This window comes from Ruditapes philippinarum, unplaced genomic scaffold (assembly GCF_026571515.1).
Source record: "Ruditapes philippinarum isolate M1 unplaced genomic scaffold, ASM2657151v2 ctg67_1_1_1_1, whole genome shotgun sequence".
Lineage (NCBI taxonomy): Eukaryota > Metazoa > Mollusca > Bivalvia > Venerida > Veneridae > Ruditapes > Ruditapes philippinarum.
The window spans coordinates 513156-533142 of NW_026859561.1; the positions used below are offsets into that span (position 1 = coordinate 513156).

General features: G+C 32.4%; 1 protein-coding gene across 1 annotated transcript; it reads right to left on the reverse strand.

The window, feature by feature from the left end:
- Positions 1-363: 363 nt before the first annotated feature.
- On the reverse strand, positions 364-19461 carry LOC132756990 (atrial natriuretic peptide receptor 1-like). The gene is made up of 25 exons (XM_060748152.1): positions 19232-19461; positions 17704-17813; positions 16989-17123; positions 15840-16064; positions 15557-15663; positions 14994-15098; positions 14134-14241; positions 13630-13762; positions 13038-13180; positions 12378-12501; positions 10973-11048; positions 10226-10325; positions 9639-9863; positions 9163-9267; positions 8270-8341; positions 7403-7571; positions 6897-7055; positions 6120-6315; positions 5490-5630; positions 5058-5181; positions 3814-3882; positions 3178-3340; positions 2749-2859; positions 2371-2462; positions 364-2050 (listed from the first exon to the last, which is right to left on the reverse strand). The coding sequence occupies exons 1-25, from the start codon at positions 19459-19461 to the stop codon at positions 1184-1186; spliced, it is 4089 nt and encodes a 1362-aa protein (XP_060604135.1). The 3' UTR covers positions 364-1183.
- Between the last annotated feature and the right edge of the window lie 526 nt (positions 19462-19987).

Below are 19987 nucleotides of genomic sequence, written 5' to 3' on the forward strand. Positions count from 1 at the left end.
GGGGCACCCGTGTCCTATGGACACATTTCTAGTTTATCATTTAACCTCATCGTTTGGCATGTATCTTTCGACTTTAAAATTTCTTTGTCCATGTATATATGAGCCGCGTCATGACAAAACCAACGTAATGTGTTTGCGACCAGCATGGATCCAGACCAGCCTGCGCATCCGCGCAGTCTGGTCAGGATCCATGCTGTTCGCTATCAGTTTCTCTACTTGTAATAGGGTTTGTAAGCGAACAGCATGGATCCTGATCAGACTGCGCAGATGCGCAGGCTGGTCTGGATCCATGCTGGTCGTAAACCCATTATGTTGGTTTTGTCATGACGCGGCTCATATTTACCATAATTTTCGTTGTTGTTTCAAGTAAGACACGTTAACGACTTGTAAAATGGTTTACACATAGATAAACATAATATAAACGTAGTTACATGACTTTAAAACATGACTTGAATAAAATCCACCATTAATCCAGCTTTTAAACACAACAGGCGCGGATCCAGTGAGATCGCAAAATTCCGAAAAGATGTAAAACATATTCTGAAGTGGGTTGACTAATGTTTACAGGGGTGGGGGATTTGAGTCCAAATCTAGTAGGGTGGTGGTTGTGACCCCCTACACGTATTGACCCGCGCATGACCACTTCACATAAAAAAAAGAAAATCTGAACTTGACTCGGATTGGAACAAAATTATCCTGTTGTGTAGATTTATTGTCTTACTGTCATAGTGTCAGTTGTTTAAATCTTAAAACTCAAAATTTAAAACTTGTTAAATCAGTCATTTGATAAACAGACAATATAAGCTTACTTCAATTAGAAATACAAATGTAGTCAAGTATTTATCTATGCTAAGATTTTAAGAATCTGCCATTTTCAAGCCGTTTTTACTATGTATTTGTCTAGTTCACCCAAACATTAATTGCAAATGTTTCCTATATTCATTCATTGCATCTCTTAGATGACAAGGGAATGGCGTTTTACCAAGAATCAGAATGATCATTTATCAAATATTAATAAACGTAAATACAATGATAATTGAACAATTGTAATTACATGTTTAAGATTAATATGAACTAAACATAAGTAGGAGAAATAGAAGATAGTTAAATGATAGAAAATATGAAAAATATTTCATCTTATTTCAGTAACTTCTGAATAATTGGCACGTCAGTTAAGTTAATATCAATCTTGAAACCAGTTGTTGTGGACGGCCATAAAGTCGGTAGCACTTGTTCTTGCCGGTGGTCGAAATTTCTGTGTTTTCTTTACATTTTTTTCACTTGCAGTATCATTTTCAGAACCGTCATCTTCCACAGAGATAGTCTGCAACCCTTTTGACGTTTTATAATTAGTGTGCCTTTCGCGTAAACGCAGAAGTCTATTTTCCTCCATTTCATTTGCATCTGCGTTCCTTGTATTTATACTTTTAGAATTTGTGTGAGTTGCACCAAATGTTTCAAAATCATCTGAACTTGATAGAGAGCTGGAATCATTTATTATTTCTAATTTCTGAGCACTTTGCTGATTATCATCAGTCAACTTTGGATCAGAATTGTTTTCGTCAACGTAAGCGTTTCTATTGAATGTTTCACAAAAGAATTCTGTGAGAGAAAATTTTCCAAGCGTCCTGTTTGAATCTCCATTATTTATTTCTCCATCATTGAATCTAGACACACCACCTGTATTTATGATGTCATTTCCGGTTTGTTTCAAGTTTGCACCAGACGATTGCACAGCGCAGTCTGCCTCAATATCTTCTCCGCTAGTTGTGTCAGTATTTAGAAAAACATTTCCGAATTTATCGTCGACTCCTTTGTCCATACTTATCCCGGAATCAGCAACGCTCACTTTTCCCTGAAAATTGTCGCACACTTTCAGTTCGTCTGCAGCTAGATTATTAGCGCCACCACCATTATCTTCGTCAGTTGGACTATCATTTAGATGCTTATCGGGTTCTATGAGTTTCAGGTACTGGTCAGATTCGATACAGATTTCTTCGTTTTCGCTGTATAGTCCTGACAACCAGTATGTGCGCATCAATCCTTTACCCTTATAAAAACAAATCAAAATATTTCACCGCCAATGTCCCTGATTATTCACAATTGTAAATACACGTTTTCTAACTAATGACTCGATTTTTATTTCTTTATTTCATTTTCTTTTTTTTTATATCAAACTTTAAGGTCAATTAGATGATGATTCTATTTAAGAAAATATATAAAAAAAATCTCATTACAAATAGGATGTCAAAAGAGATAAAGCATTGATATCAAGGTGCCAATACAGGTCTATAACTAAATGTTTTTGTGTAGGAAGATCCTAATTTTGATTTGAATTTGAAATTACAAAATGACGAACTTATGAAGTACCTTAATTGGGATTTCCCCTCTCTCTTCTACCAAGAATTCCGGAAACTCGTCTAAGGCTTCTTTAGTACTTGGACTGATGTGGATTTTCAAAGCTAGAATAATTGATTTATATGCCTATATTTAATTTGGTGAGTCTTTAATATTATTTAATTTAAGACTGAAATATTTAAGCTACTGGCGGATGCGCTCAGTCGGTAAAGAGTCAGAATGGTAATATATGCTCCAGAGTTCGAGTCCCGGTCTGGGTAAATCTGTGACATACAGCAAGAATTTACGTTAATTCAACGCCAACGATTTAAGTCAGAAAAATATACAAGTATATGTGAAATATATGCACTTAGAGATACCGATAAAACTAAGATATTTTAAAAGACTTGCGTTTTCCGTTTGACTCCATTCTCGACGCAGTATTTACAGTATCTCCAAACAAACAATATCTAGGCATTGTCAGACCAACTACCCCGGCTACCACCGAGCCCGTGTGTAATCCTGAAAAGAGAAGAAATGTACAGAAATAGCTTTTAAGAGTCCTTGTATGTAGAATGAAGCATTTTTTTCATTTTCGGAAGGATATGGATTTAATATTGTAAATTTCTGATTTGGTCGCCGGTTGATTTCTACTAACCAGATCCTGCCAAGTTGCCCGCAAAAGGTACACACTCTTTATCTTTTAATAGCCGGCAATATAGACATATACAACCATCATGCGATTTAATTGATACAATAATCAATTGGAACAAAAACAAACTCAACCGGAATGGAAATAACACAAAGGAAACAAAATTGTAAAAAAACGTGTTGGAATACCTATTCTTATCTCAAGTTGTCTGTCTGGTTTATGAGGTATTTCAAATGTGAGCACACTTTGTAAAATGCTGAGAGCAACACCTGCTATCTCCTTCACATGCAGCGTCCCGTTTCTTTCTGGTAATCCTGAAACTATCATGTACGCATCTCCGATCGTCTCGACCTAAAACCGAAGCGTTGTCAATGTGTAGAATAATTGTAGAGAATTTTAAAAGGCATAGGACGATCGCATGTGCTTGCGATAAGTGAATATGTGCTCCAATGACAATTAAAATACAGCTATTTCAAATATTTAAATGAAATGATCTATGCATGAGTAGGCGATTTGGATCTATTATTGACTTAAAAACATAAATAACATCATGACGGACAATAAATGCATACACACTAATAATATTCTGGCTAGTTCAAGGTAGAAATATGTAAAATTACCCGGAAACAGACACCATCCCACACATGTAGCATTCGGAACACCTCATTGATACTGCAGGAAATTGTTTATCATTGCACATTAACGAATATTGCTAACAAAGTCAACAATATAATATGGTCGTACATTGAAAGGAAATTATATGACATTTACGGTCATACGCCTCTATATCAATAAAATGACAAATAAGTATTATACACCCTTACCTTATATACATTATAATGACTGATAATGGCATCAAACAATGTATACAATGCATTCAACAAGGCCACTATCTGTAAGAATAAGAGAAAAATATGCTTTGACTAAAATTCGTATTAAATTTTAATACTACTTAATAACTAGTTCTTAATTTTGGTGTTATCTTATATTTTTCTTGTTGGTACCATTTATTAAGATCATTTAAACTGTAGAATCTTTGAACTGTGTCTTAAAATACGAATCGTGGTAAAATATTGTATTGTATGGTAACTATCTTTTAAATGCGTGAACGAAAATACAAAGTGATCGACATATGTACATAATTATTGTTCTTTTACCCATGTACTGACATTAATCTGTTTGAATTAAAACAAAACACTTATTAGCTTAGAACATGACGAGATTAATATTCAAATTTGGACTTAAGACAAAACAGAACTTTGAAAACAATTCAAATCTAAGTAATATTACACTTATTCCAATAAAATGAAAACATACAATGGTCATATCAAATATACATACATCATCATACTGGTATTTATCGACCAATTAAACACTCAAATGTGTAAATATATCTTGTAAATATATCTGTTTCTAATGTAACATTATCATGTTGTATGTCTAATTGGTATTGCCATATTTTATCTTGTTGGTATTTATTAAGGGTCAATTGAACTCTTATTATCATAGTCAATACTAACATCAAAGTGATAGGAATAACTCTAGAACAAATTAAGAGTGTTATATTATTTGTTTATAGGGGCTTTCAAGTGACCCTATTGAAATCTTCTTGATATTCTAAATATTATATTTATAATCATTCACAAACAATGTATAAATTTAGACAGAATTATCGTAATAAATTCGTTTTCACGATAGAATTGAGAGAATTTGAAGATAAATCCATAACCTTAATCTTTAAATAATTCCACTTGAAATATAAAGCAAAGTTTTCTTGCAGTGCTTTGAATTTATTCGTTTTTAAATACACGACAGTCTGTTCAACATTCGATTCACTTACGACACACATCCCTATCTTAACTAGTCCGACTAATTGTATTACGCGATAAGATATTTCGCTATTTTGTTTATGGGCAGTATATCTTTACCAAGAACAAAAACATCATAGAATCTAGCTTTGGCACCCCAATATATTTTGACTACTATCTTGCCCAGATCCTGTAGATCAATAAAACGCGTAATCATCGACACAGTGTAAAGGCAACAATATATACATATAATAATATACCTCTAATGGTGTGCTTTCACCAGCTAGGTTAGTGAACTGTACAATGTCGGAGAAATATATTGTCACAGAATCAAACGCCTCCGCTTGTACAGACCGACCAACTTTCAAATCTTCCGCAACTTTTCTACAATATATAAAGTAATTAAATCACATTTATGCAATTTAATTTCTACATTTAAATGAAAGAAAGTAGGACACAAAATAAAACCAATTAAAATTTGAGACATGTCTTGCAATCACCACAATGGTAATTCATGGTGGCAATACTATAGTCATGATTCTTTCCTAATATTGCAACATTTTAAGTGCAATTCTTTACCTTTTTTGTGAAAATGCAACATGCATTTTTATCATTAAAATCAAATGTGACGGCATTGGTATATAACCTATGAACGTATTAGCATTTTCTAAAACGTGAATATAAATGTTTACCTAGGAAGCATCCTGTATAAAAGAGCATCAGTCTTGACTTTCTCTTCTTGAAGTTGTTCTGTTCGTTCAGCAACAATGTCTTCCAGGTTGTTGGTATATTTTTCCATCATAGCAATCATGTTGTCTACTACACTTGCTTTTCTGAGATAAATATTTATTAAATAGGTGATTACATTTGATCAAAGTTATATTTATGTTCATAAAATAGGAGAATGTATTAACACAATAACTGTTTTGCAATTTGTTACGATAATTTTAATTTAGACCTGAATAAGGTATTTTCCTATAACTTATTGAGATGAGTACTTTATCTAAGATAAGATAATTTTCAATTTAGCATTAAAGCAGTAAGATAGCACTCTAAAAATGTTGAAGTTATCATTATAGTAATACATTGTATATAATAATAATTATAGAATAATTTAATATTCAATTTGGAGAATAGCTGACTGTAACAGTTTAATTGTTCATTGTGGGATCGCCACCATTTAATTTTTTTGGTAAACGCTTTAATTATTTTTTAAAGCACAAATAATAACAACTTCAGGACTTGATTATCATTTCTAAAACGTTAATTTATGTAAAATTCAATAACGTTTGTTTTAAAAACTGACGAATACTTGTACTCACTTGTATGGATTCAATTTGTTTAATGTTCGGATGATATTTTTGGTCTTTGGCCTTATTTCTGGATCCTCGGCCCAGCACCGCTGTATAAGGTATATCATATTGGACTGACTATAGTCTGAATCTAGTTCCGTGTCTGATATAACCGGTCTGAAAACTTCGTCCGAATTTTCCGGTTCAGCTACTTTCGTAATGATTTCTGTATGTACAATATGAGAAGACAAATTTATTTATGCATCTTTTTTCTGTGCTATATGCTATCAATAAGAAATGTTTGTAAGTGGAAGGCAGATTTGTTTAAAATCCAAAAAATCTTTCTTCCATTAGTTGTTTAGTTAATTTATCGTGGGTTCAAGCGTGAAGTTATTTATTGTGGGTTCAAACGCTTCTCGGGTCATTTTTCTTCATATGACACCAGTACTACAAAGTGCCATGAAATGGACTTGAAAGTGATTAACATAAGTTGCAAAAACTAATTTTATCAATCGAGCGCTTAGATAAGTATGTAAACCATGTAAGGTCTATAATTTACTTTCTATATAATTTTGAAGCCAAACAATGGAATTTTAACTAAATCATTCATTAATAATAATATTCCGTAAATGAATAAATTTGGATCATTTAATGTCAGGTACATTACGATTTTATAAACTATTTGTAACACCAATATTGTACATGATAACCAATATTGTACATGATAACACCAATATTGTACATGATAACACCAATAATATACCTGGCTATAACACAGTATAGTACTGCTTCACTTTCTAATCATACCTTTTGGAGAAAGATGAGATTCGGCGCAGTAAGGCTCATTTCTACACAACAATTCTTTAATTATTACTCCAAGAGCATAAATATCGGCTTCACTCGTGCCTGACACGTGCTCCTTCTTCAATAGTTTCCGTAATATCTCTGGTGCCGTCCAAAATAAACCTATGATCGAAAAAGAGCAAGTTGCATAAAACGTACAGAAAAAGAGTCTTTATATTTAACAGTTTGTGCTTTTGGCTAGAGTCCATACCTTGTGTTACTTATAAGTGCATAACTGTTTCAGAACTCGCCGATTTTATTTTTGTATAATTTTTCCTGTTATCCCCCAAGAAATATTTATGAGTTGTTTTATACATTGGCGATATACCTCTTACAACTTGACCTGCTACATTGTACTATAAAAAATGAAAAGCTGACAAACGGCTTATGCTAAAATTAATCTTTTCAAATATTTTAAGCAATATGTCAGAATATGAAACAAAATATTTTAAAGTATGAAAAAACCTTACGTGCATAGAAAGCATGTTCGCCGAAAGTATCAACGGACTCGTCTGCCGGTTTCAATCTCTGTGTACCGAAGTCAGTTAATTTACAAACCCATCGATTGTCAATAACGCAATTTGAGCTTCTTAAATTACCATGAAATCTGACTGAACTCTTGTGAAGGTAGTCCAAACCCTGGGGGAAAAACAATAATAACCTTTAACCTGCTGGAAAACCAAAGAAATTGCCAACAAGTATACACAGCTATGACAGCCTGCACATCCATGCAGTCTCTTCATGCTCTATACTGTTGGTGATTAAACTTATATATTGGTATCGATATCTTATAACATCTTAAATTGCAAACTTAAAGGAAGGCAAAACCATTACATCAATTCAGCATTTACGGGGTTACATAAAGTACAAAAGCAAATATTAGATAGCACTTTATATATCTAATATATGAAATGACAAAGAATGTATCATATACCTGTATTATTAAAAAAAAACAAAAAAACACAAAGCAATCATATTTTAAAGAACGTAAGTAAAAAACAGTACTATCATCTGCGTTTATAAATAAACTCTCGATAGCGGTCAGCAATGGAAATGCGCTAAAGTTACCTCTATAAAGAGGTGTACATTTAGGTTATAAAATCATTACTTAGTTTATAATTATTGAATCAAATCAAGTCGTGTCATGTATCAAATTATCACGAATTATAGGAACCAAAACATGCAAATTTATTAAGTTATCATGATGTCCCGACAAGAAAACCTACTCAGATTTTTGTTATGTAATAACAAAACTTACAAACATTTCGATGAAACTCAATAAAATAACCTTTTATCAAAGTAAAACAGAGGTTCTTGTACATATGTAATACTCTTACCTGACATATATCGAGGGCCAGTGAAAGTTTAAACATTGTGTCTAAATTAATGTCGTCATTTTCAATTACGTCCTGAAATTCGTTTTGGAAAAGAAAAAAAAACAACGTGTACTCGTAATTGTTTGAGCTATATAAGTACGTTGAATCAATATTTTTTACATGATATTTCACTAAATGTTACAGCTACTATTTTCAATTAGCACATATTTAATTCACAGTGTTTTTATGACTACATACATAATTGACAACTAGAACATAGAAATTCAAGGAAAGCATACTTGACATAATAATAAAGCTAGAAAAAAAAATGTTAACGATTTTCACAAGTACAGCTGTAAACCTGCTGAGGTTGAAAGTATTGAAACTTGGCACAAGCATAGAGCCTGGTCGGTCGGAACATCTTTTGAATTTGACCAGGCTTTAAAATGCTGAATATATTAAGTTTTTATGATTATTCACCGTTTCAAAATTTGAAACATGTGGAGGTCTATTTTAGCAATAAAGCATGTTAAGGGATAAAAGTGCAGTTTAATCACTTTAGGACAGACTTTTTTAAGTTTTTCCGCTATTCTGATTCAACCAAATGTAATAGGCTTTTGCCACCAGTATAGAACCAGGCTAGCGTGCACTTCCGTGTTGTCTCATCAGGCACTATACTGTTTGTAGCTCGATCTTTTCATTGTAGCTCGATCTTTTCATTTTGATTTTAAAATTCCTTAAATTTAATATTGTATTGACTGTTCCAAATTTAAAGCAGAGCGAAGCCAAGTCACGAAATTCTCAGATTAATAATTAATGAACAAATTTTAATTTATTTACTTTGTGAATTAAATGCTTATGCTATTCTTAATTAATATTAATTGACAATTTTAAGCAATATATTTTAGTCTGACCTGAATACTTCCTTTACTACAATACTCCCATACGGAACAAATCTTCTCTGGTACTGTACACACTCCAACAAATGTTGTTACATTCGCATGTTTTAACTCGAATAACTGAAATAGGCCAATGCTATTTTGACAATTTAGAAATAATATAATTTTAAGATATACAAGGCATGTGGATGCAATGTTCATAAAGCGAAACTTAACTGCAAAATGCTAGCAATAATAATAAACGCTGAAGAACAAGGTGCAATCCTGACCACAGACATGTTCTGTTAATTCGTTACTTCTATGAATTTGCAATTGTAATACGGGATAGTGATGTGATACGGAATGAAAGTAAAATGTTAAAAAATCTTCAGAAGTAATTGTAATTATCATATAATCTACTTATCAAACATGCACGTGCTTAGTATGCTTACCAAAAGATTCAACAAATCGAATACTACCTTCACTAGATTTGAAAACTAAATTACACATACACGTTTCATTTGCAGCAGAAACTTCCTATCTGTGTGAATTTTCTTTTTTGTAGATATTTTCACGGCCACCATTTCTCCTTTAAGCATGGCAACGGTTGTAAAAATCTGTCCTCTATTTAATGAATGCCTAGAAGTCGCGGCGGAAGTTGCTCCACTTCGGATAGTTCCGGATAAACTCGTGCTGTCCAAACTACCAGTACTACTGTTAAGACCCTTCGATGCTCTCTGTCAAGTTAAATAGTTTTAAAAAATATATTTCCTTCCCATGTTATAATAAAAAAAATCAAAACTGAGCAGAGAACTGCAAATAGTTCAGCAAATAGGCAACTAACCTTATACGGTAACATTTTTCGTTAACAGTTAACATTATTTCAAATTTTCTCCTTTTTTTTCTTACATCAAAATCAAATTTGTATCATCAGTCTCTGTTCGTATTTAAACCAATCAAAATGTTTTTGCAAGAAATGAAGGGTAAATACAGTATCTTCTATCGAAGAAAAAATTCGTGAATATTTTTTTTAATGCACGGATATCACGTTAACTTCTATTCAGAGAAATACACGTTTTTGTACAGATTTAAATCTTACCATAGAAGAGTGTATTTTCTTGGAGGTCAAGTTGAAGTTTAAGTTGTTGTAATCTATTTTCCATGACATATTCCTGAAATTACTTTCACTTCTCCACCACCTATGAATATTGAAGTACATGTATTATAGATCATATTGTAAACGCAGATTTACTGGTCTGTTGAATCCTTAATTCTAAGATGTAATATCCGGTTTATACATACGTTTGATTTTTCAACTTTTATCACCATTTTGTTGATGCATTATTATAATGGTCTCATTGGCCTCCCGTGCATCAAAATAGTATACGTCACAAAATCGACTTGCATACATATATAGTAACATTCAATGAATCACTGAATTCAAAATTTATGGGCCACCTTTTGGCAGATAATAACATTTAAATTTAAATATGAATGGTGACATGTCCGGGGTTTGTACTCTCAGTGCCTGAAAGTGTGGATGGTCCCTCATTAAGCCACGCACGCACGCACACACTATTTTGTTGAATGTGTGTGATTTATATTTTCTCCCAATGGTAAGTGGTCAGAATCAAAGTATTAAAACCTTGTGGTCTTTGCTCTGATCAGACTGCGTCAATGCTAATTGGTCGGGCTTTAAAATGGTGACAAGATACAATTTTACTTCATCAGCAAAAAATGAACATTTGTTGTCGATATATAAGACTTGAAGAATAATTGTTACTATGTGTATGAGCGTAAGAAATCATATATATATATTAATGAACGTCAATGAAAACAATCTTACCTGAAGACAAGAAATAACGCAAGTAGAATCACCAACATTGTGAGACACACTGGGATTATGATTATCAAAATGTTCTCTGAAAATATAATAAGAAATAAGCTTAGGAAATTACCGGTCAATAACTTATAACCGTTTATGATACGTTGTCAATGTCATATTTCCATCAATCTATAGCCATTACCTTTTCACGATAATTAATTAAACGGGGCTGCTATAAATTAACGACAAGAGTTATACATACAAATAACTTGGAAAGTGAACCACGTACAATATTTTACACGTATCTTGATGCATAAGATTTAGGAAATATTAGAAAATTAAATGTATGAGTCTGATCAACTGGACGTTTGATCACAATTTTTCAATACAGTGTACAGTTAAATACTTACCTAAACGTAACTATTTAAACGTAATCCTGAACAAGTTGGAAAACAAATTTGACACAGTATGCACACTAAAAAAACATCAAAATTTGCCTTTAGGATAACATGATAAGAACTGATCAATTAAACAACGTAGAGGAAAAAGCACATACCTAAGTTTCTAATATAGCAAAATATCCCATATTGGAATACAGAAATAAACAACACCTTCGTAGAGTGTTTACTAATTATCGATTATCTTCAAAGCGCCGGCATGGCATCGATAGATCACAGAACGCTGTTATTGTCCACGTGATCGATTTTAAAAATCTACGTGACGAAGCATGTTTGAAATGTAACAATTTCAATTTTATTGATTCACCTACGTATAAATATTTTATTTGCGATGGAATATATGAGTTTAAGTTTCGATTTTTGAAGAAAATCAGACACAATTGCCGGATTGTTTGCTAGGAATTTTATTAAAAAGTAAATTAATATAAATCCGTGATTACATATATCATGCTGCATAAGAATAAATGTTAAACATTTAGGAAACAATTGAAAATCTTTTTTGATCTATTTGTCCTATTAAAAATACTATTTTTTTTTTTTTTTTTTGGAAACTATCGGACATAGCATCATGCTATCGTATGTCCCAGGAAAAAAATAAATATAGTTATGTTTAAATTCGATAGGAAGTTACAGTTAAGATTTTACTTTCTCTCGGGTAAAAGTACATATACAATAGTATAAATGTTGCGTTTTGCAGCTTTTACTTTGAGTGCACATTCAGTTTTTATTAACGTATTATATCAAACTTTCAAAAACAATACCCAAGATAAGTGTTTTAACATAAAAGTTTATGATGTACATAATATATCTATCACTCAATTCTGCGTAATAAAAGTTCTTTCAACAGATTTTTCTTTTCTTTTTATTCTTATGTCTTCTTATATGTCTGAAATATTCTTTTAGATATCAGTTTAATAATTTGTGCATGTAGTGTGTAGTTTCCATGTGTTATACATGTTCTTACAAACCTGAGGGCGAGTCCGACGGCGGGCAATTTTCGTTGAAAAAGCCACAAGGGGGCGTGTCTGGGGGAATATAAGGGTCATCTGTAGTGCTGCCATCTCCCCAGATAATAGTTGTAAATGTTGATGTCTGAAATAATTGTGGATATCGTTTACTTTCTTCTTTTAAATGCCTTTGTCATGTGAATTTACGTTCAGTTATAACAGAGAAAATGATGATAATCATGATGATGATGATGATGATGATGATGATGATGATGATGATGATTACAGAGATAATAATGATGATAATGACTGATGGTTGTGGTGGTGTAGATGTTGACGATTTTGATAACGATTTTGATAATAAGGTTTTGAAAAAGTATTAAGTCTTTATTCCCTTCCGAATAAAAATAAAATAGAAATGGATAGCCTTTTCAATACTATTGGGACGGATAGTAATTCGCGTCTTTAACTTATTTCCACCAAATTCCATTACATCAATACAGCGTAGGAAAACATCAACAGTTTGTGTATACAAATATGTACATATATCACTATAACATTGAACATAAACGTTTAATTTATCTTTAATTCAATGCACAATTATTTTAATAATACGAAGCCAACATATCTAAATTAATGTTTTATTCGTAATGGGTGTATATTTATTTAAAATATTCATACCGCATTAACTTTCGCCAAGTTTTCATCGATCGTATACTGTAGGCTGGCAACTTGGTGAAAAGATCCCGACGAATCCATGTCGTACACGAAGAATGTGGGCTGTCTATCACCCAACGTGTTCATGACAACATCTCCTGATAGCCCTAAATTAATACAAATGTCACGTGTAATATGATAAACGTCATGTTAGTCATTTAAAGACATTTTCTTGATCTTCAAAAAATAATAACGATAAATGCACATTTGATATATCATTAGTGTTAGCACGTTGATTCCCCCATACATCGTCGTTACAATAAAATATTAGAAATAACGAAGAAAACGACCGCAATAAAAGTATAATTTAGGGTGTCAGTTTTGTCACATTAAAAGACAGTTTTGGCGTTTCAGGGTCTTTGTTATAGAATTTCATGGTGCCAAAGAATTGGTCATCATTATGTAAGAAATTGTCTATTTCAACTTATGGTTGCCATTGATATTATTTCTATTGGGTTGTGGTTGTTTATTTCTTTTTATTATTATTATTATTATTATTATTATTTTTATGATTTATTATTATTATTATTATTATTATTTGTATCAATATCTGTACCTTTAAAAAATTCTAAGGATGACCAGGCGATTATGGCTCTTCCACTTCCGGTAAATCCGTAAGTTAGAGTCCGATTCAACGTTTTAGCATATAATATGACGGTGTCGTGTAGGTAGGCGGCAAACTCATCCGGCTTATAAAGAAAGACAAAAAAATCTTAACTGGTATCACCAATTTTAAAAAATGCAAATGAAACTGTGTTAGTGACGTTAATAAGGAATATATAAATGGATATACATATGTATTTAATACAAGAAAATATGTTTTGTGCCATTGTTTCTTTGTGAAGAAAAAATCAATATGTTTCAATCTTCAGCGATATTTAATATGTAACGTTTATGTTACTTTTAAAAGTAAATTACAGAATCCATGATTAGGAAATGGTGTACAAGGTCTAAAATGGGACTCTCTTTTAATATTGTTCTGAATGGACTAAAATATACGTCATTATATTTTTGCCTTTGAAATGCAAGTATTAAAGCAGGTGACTGACAGATAATTTACCTCGCTAGGATCTGGTATATCAGATCTACCATTGAAGATGTTATTGTAAGCATCAAATGATTCAGTTTTCCATTCTGTTACGTCATGTGAATCATGACCGAGAACAAACTGAAATAAAGTAATCAAAAAAAACGATGTAAGAACAAATGAGCCGCGTCACGACAAAACCAACATAATGGGTTTGCGACCAGCATGGATCCAGACCAGCCTGCGCATCCGCGCAGTCTGATCAGGATCCATGCCGTTCGCTTACCAACTCTATTACAAGTAGAGAAACTGATAGCGAACAGCATGGATCCTGATCAGACTGCGCGAATGCGCAGGCTGGTCTGGATCCATGCTGGTCGCAAACCAATTATGTTGGTTTTGTCATGACGCGGCTCAAATGATTATTTTCCATTATAGTTTATGATGACAGAGTTGTGTTTATAAGTAATAAAACCTAAATAAAAAATACACGATGACATAGAAATGAGTTCATGGCTTGGTGTTTCTTTCAAATAAAATCGGGGTGTTGCCGATGTCGAGTTGGCACCGGGGTTTCAAACTACAAATGATATACGACGACTTCGTTATAAGAACTTGCTGATGAAAAGCCCAAAAATGTCATGGAAAGCTAATATGTTTGATTCTGACATTTCAAATGAAATAGACAAAATGGAAACCAAACGGGTCACCCCTCGCGGCAAAATTTAAAAAGTTGCAGATTCGTTTTGATTGGGGTTATTCATTGACGGTAGTGGTTAAAGCATGTTTTCGTCTAATGTCCCAAGCGCCGGCTTGAGCAGAATTCATCAAGCTGTATAATAATGAAATAAGCCTAAATAGGGAGATAGAAAATGATACACACTAATACATACATATAGAACATTTTCATGCGCCTGTCTAGCTGCAGTGTCGTACTGGTCACCTCTCTTCCATAACTGATCACTGTTTATAAAGGCCATGTCCGCATTTCCAGCAAGCTAAAATGATGATAAACATTAAGCACCTTAACCCAGAAACTATGACTAATTTAGATCTATTTATTAGTGTATTAAACACACTTGGCGTGAATTAAGATAGGGGCCTATCTTAGAGATTAGTAAGTACATGTATAAAAATAATTGGAATATTCCGTTTGTTGTTCAGAAGGTCCTGCAATGTCTCTACATCATCATTCGATTTATTCATAATTATAGTTATTGGAATTTGACAGCATGTCATTGAGTTGAGAACAAACGACAGACGAATCTGTTTACTAGTTGTTGAATTGATCCGGGGACAACTTTTCAATGTCAGGAAAGAAAAAAAATAATTACATTATTGTATCTACAAAATTTGGTCAACCTACATGAGCGTAAAGACTGGCCAATATCTACACTGATGGCACAAAGCTAATTGACGTTATACATCAACCATTTTGATTATATAAATCAATTACCCGGGTATCCGTGAAAAGGAACTGGTAATCTCCGCTGGTCAGTCCTAGGAAGTGCGCCTGTAACATGTATGTACGTAACTCATTCCGCGGTATTACCAATATAATAACTGGAAAAAAATATATCATTTGATAATCAAAGAATATATTTCTTTAGATTAAGTGGTGGTACTAATCGCGATATTAAAAAATATGACAATCCAAAACATCAGATTACATGCACACAAGGAATCTTATAATATAGTTTAGGAAAGAAACATCACAAAATTTCCCCAAAAAATCTTACTTCTTCCTTCGTAGATAATATTCGACAGGATTTGGTCAATTTCCTTTGCAGACGCATTAATGTTGACGTCACTATAGTGATGGGCTAACAGGAAATAATTCGCAGCATGCTCTTTGAGATTGGTTTCTATGACACCAGCTGCACTCTTGTAATCATCGCCTTCACTAGAAATCATGACCAGTCTCCTCCAACCGGTGTAGTAGTAAAATAATGTCATAATGCCACCTGAAATACATGTACCACGTGAAAAAAAAACATGACATTTCTTTGTCCGGTACAATTATTTTGCAATTTAATAACTCTCCGTTTGTAATATGCAGTTATTTGGAGCTGTCTTTTTATTTTGAAGATAGGTAAAATGGTAGTGAAAATCCAATACATAACATAAACCTTACTTAGGGGACTACGGAAGCGTCCTGGTGCCAATTTAACGTGTTCTATAAAAATTGAAAACTCCTACGTAGGAGATAGAAAAGCCTAAATTGGCCCTAGGACGCTTCCGTAGGGGACAGATCTTCTTAACCGACATAAATTTACGTTACATACGTTGAAAGAATATAATTCAATATCAGTTTAGTCAGGCGATATTCCTAATACTGGGAATGCAACTTTTAGTGATCTTCAAATGCAGTCACTACAGTCTGAAAAGCTCATCTTCGGGAATGAAAAAAAGTACCAAAATAGTCAATATACAAAACAATGAGAGAAAAAACATTGCTTCTTTCATCGATAGGTTTCGACCTTTGCTCATATATTGACTGTATATTTCAAGCAGCGTGCCTCCAGATTCATGCTAAATATCGTGACAATTTGAAAATGCATTTAAAATTAAAATATTGTGAGTTTTAAGAAAGTAATTTAAACATTGCAAACGGCTCTTAAAATCTATGTCAATAGCCAAAAAGAAGTCTAAATATACAAAATTAGCCCCTCCTGTGTTAGTCACGCAGTGAAAATCAGTCATTACTCACACATAACATGTAAAATATTACTTGAATTTTTTAACTTTTCTTAAAATTTATATCTATGTATATTTTTGAGTTTGATTTTTCTTGAAATATCTTTTGCTGATTTGGAGGTGTGCAGCTTTAATAATTTTGTGTATCAATTGCGTAAATATAAAATGCCGTGGAATGAAATCGATATTACCTAGTGACGATATTGGAGCCATTGTTCGTATGTACGTGTTATGTTCTGTCTTATAATCTATAGGTTGACCGAGAGACACCCAATTCAGCAATGGAACATCTCTGTATGCGAGTAACTCACCAACGGGCTGGACAACTGTAAAAATGTAAAACTTATGCAAACGTAATGTGAACAATTGTGAAAAAGCTGAGATCTCTTTTTAAGGCCTCAAAGATGAATAAATAATTTGTTTTTTAGAAAGGTCAAGCATTAGTTTTATAACGTTTAAACAAAGGTTTAAGATGATGTTAGATGCTTGTTACCTGAAGCAAATAATGCTTAATGTAAAATAATGTGTCTTAAAGGAGCAAAATGTAAACAACGTAGTATTTTGACTTCCATACAAAATACCAAATCACTATTAATGTACTTGTTGCCAAAAGAAAACAGATGAAAAAAATGCTTCAGGTAATTGGTCAATATACTATAAATGTACACCAAAATTTAAAGAAGCTTTCGAGAAAAAGCTTTTCTGACACATGATGGGCCTTTAAAGCAATGTCACTACGATATAATGTAGGTGAAATGCACAGGCTCGACTACATATTCAATTTTACTGAACAGTTTATGACTTTAATATCAAAATGATTTCTATAACAAAATTGAATATTCATCATCTAGTTTACAGTATTATAAAAAGAAAATTATTTAGTATGTCAAAATCGCGATGAGCTACCTTTAGAACAGGGCGGTCCAAAAACGACATCAACGTTTCGCTCCAGCAGAAGATCTACCAAGGCCCCCATACTTTGTTTACTGCTGCACTCTGTATCTATCACTGTAATACTACAACAACAACAACAACGACTAAATAATCGAAATACCCGTTAGCAACAACAACAACATAAACTATATTAAGCACAAGCAATTAGAACAAGCATGTTAGCATACACTGAATAATAACAACAAAAGTACATAACAATACCATTACGAGTAGGCCTACATCTACATCTTAGGACAGGCAGTCAGGTAAAAACATATACGAAGGCGATAATGACAGTAGCATCTAGTAGCTCGAATTTCGTTTATCTCGAAGTCAAATGTACGCTCTTTGAAGTACGAGATACGGAGAATCAACTTTATATAAAATGCATTCAATAATAATTTATAATAACGAGAAAAGGGAAAATAGGGAATAAAAATGTTTGAAGCGTTTGAAGTAGAATTTGTCTTAAATAACCATTACCTACTGCAGAATGCGGATTATCTATTGTATGATATATTATTTGATGTTTTTTACTATTAGAAACTTTGTTCTAGTTTTATCAGCATGAAGGTTGCTTTGCGTTTTATTATGTTTTAATTCGATCGCACTGCCTTATGTTTACAATGTTGTTTTTTCTTAAATTCATGTTTTCGTGTATTGTCTGATTGCTTAAAGAAATTCCACTTAGGTGTATTTAAGTTATTTAAAGTACTTGAATGTTTTCAATTTTCATATTAATCATGGTTATTCTGGAACAAAACCCGGAGGGAACGAAGGGAACGAAATGCCTGAAATATTGGCCACATGTTATCATGATCATTGTTATCGATCTATACAAGAATAAAATCCTCTGAAAAATACTTTCAGTCCCCTAATCAAATGTTGTTTTCTTATTTAATAGGTTCGGTAAAGAACTTTTGAACACGTTTTTGAATATGAAGAAGAATGCTTTATACAAACTTGAGATAATAATAATAATAATAATAATAATAATAATAATAATAATAATAATAATAATAATAATAATACTACTAATAATAACAATAATAATAATAATAATAATAATGATAATAATAATAATAATAATAATAATAATAAATAAAATTAGATAAAATAAGATAAAATAAAAGAATAAATGAACAGCATTACATTCCATCATTTCATCTAAGCTAGCCCATAAACAACTGAGTGTCTGTAATAGACTTGAACTGCTTTGAATTTTGGTCAATCCAGTTTATTTCATTCACAAAATATTTAAAAAATCGTCCAACGGTATAGAGTCTGGTCAGAATGCCGGTCCTTATTTGCAGAATATATGTATTTGTATTTTTCATCCGATATATTGATAAATATTTTTTTTTCATCAGAATCATTATATGTCAGTAGCTTATTGCTATGAAAACTTTCCAGTTGAAATTACAATATAAATGATGATGCTGCACGAGCAATATTATAAAGAAATACTGATATTAATAGAATAAATAACATCAATACTTACTTGAACACATATCCTGGTAAAATAGATTGATTATATACCGTCTGAAGACCAAGCGCTAGCGCCGAAACGGAAGATGACGCGTTGTAGAAGAAACTTGACGTCGGATGTGACGTAAACGGTACCATCCAAACAGCTTGTAACAGCGTTTGTCCAAAAATATGATTTATCATTAGATGGAAAAATATAAATGTGTAGCTAAAGTCGCAAATCTTGCTCCTCCTTTCCGTCATGTTTCCTCAAAATGTTTAATGCTCATGGAAAACAAAGGACAAATGCTAATCTAAATTATCACGAATTTTACTTCAGTTATTTCACATTTTCTCAAATTAGCCTGCTTAAAAAATGTATCACCAATAAACTCTAACGCTTGATACAGACACGCAAAATATTTTCGTCACAAAAACATAAATGAAAACAAAGCCGACCACTTTGATATTATTCTCGTATATTCATTCTCGTTTTTTCCACATATTCCAAATATACACTATGATAATATTATAGCCACGACAATTAACGTTTTAAAAAGATCGCATATATTTAAGTGCCTCTCTAAATATAGTAAATGAATGTAAATATTTCACGTTGGTAAATAGTTCTCATTGTTTAAAAGATCCCCTTCTGATTCACTAAATCTTTTCAGTAAACATAACAAAAAGTACACATTATAATAATCATCCATTTCGGGCTGCAATTTACATTACCCCATGCACTATTTTCTAAGGACATGTTAACCGCCGGACTACTTTCAGATAGAGA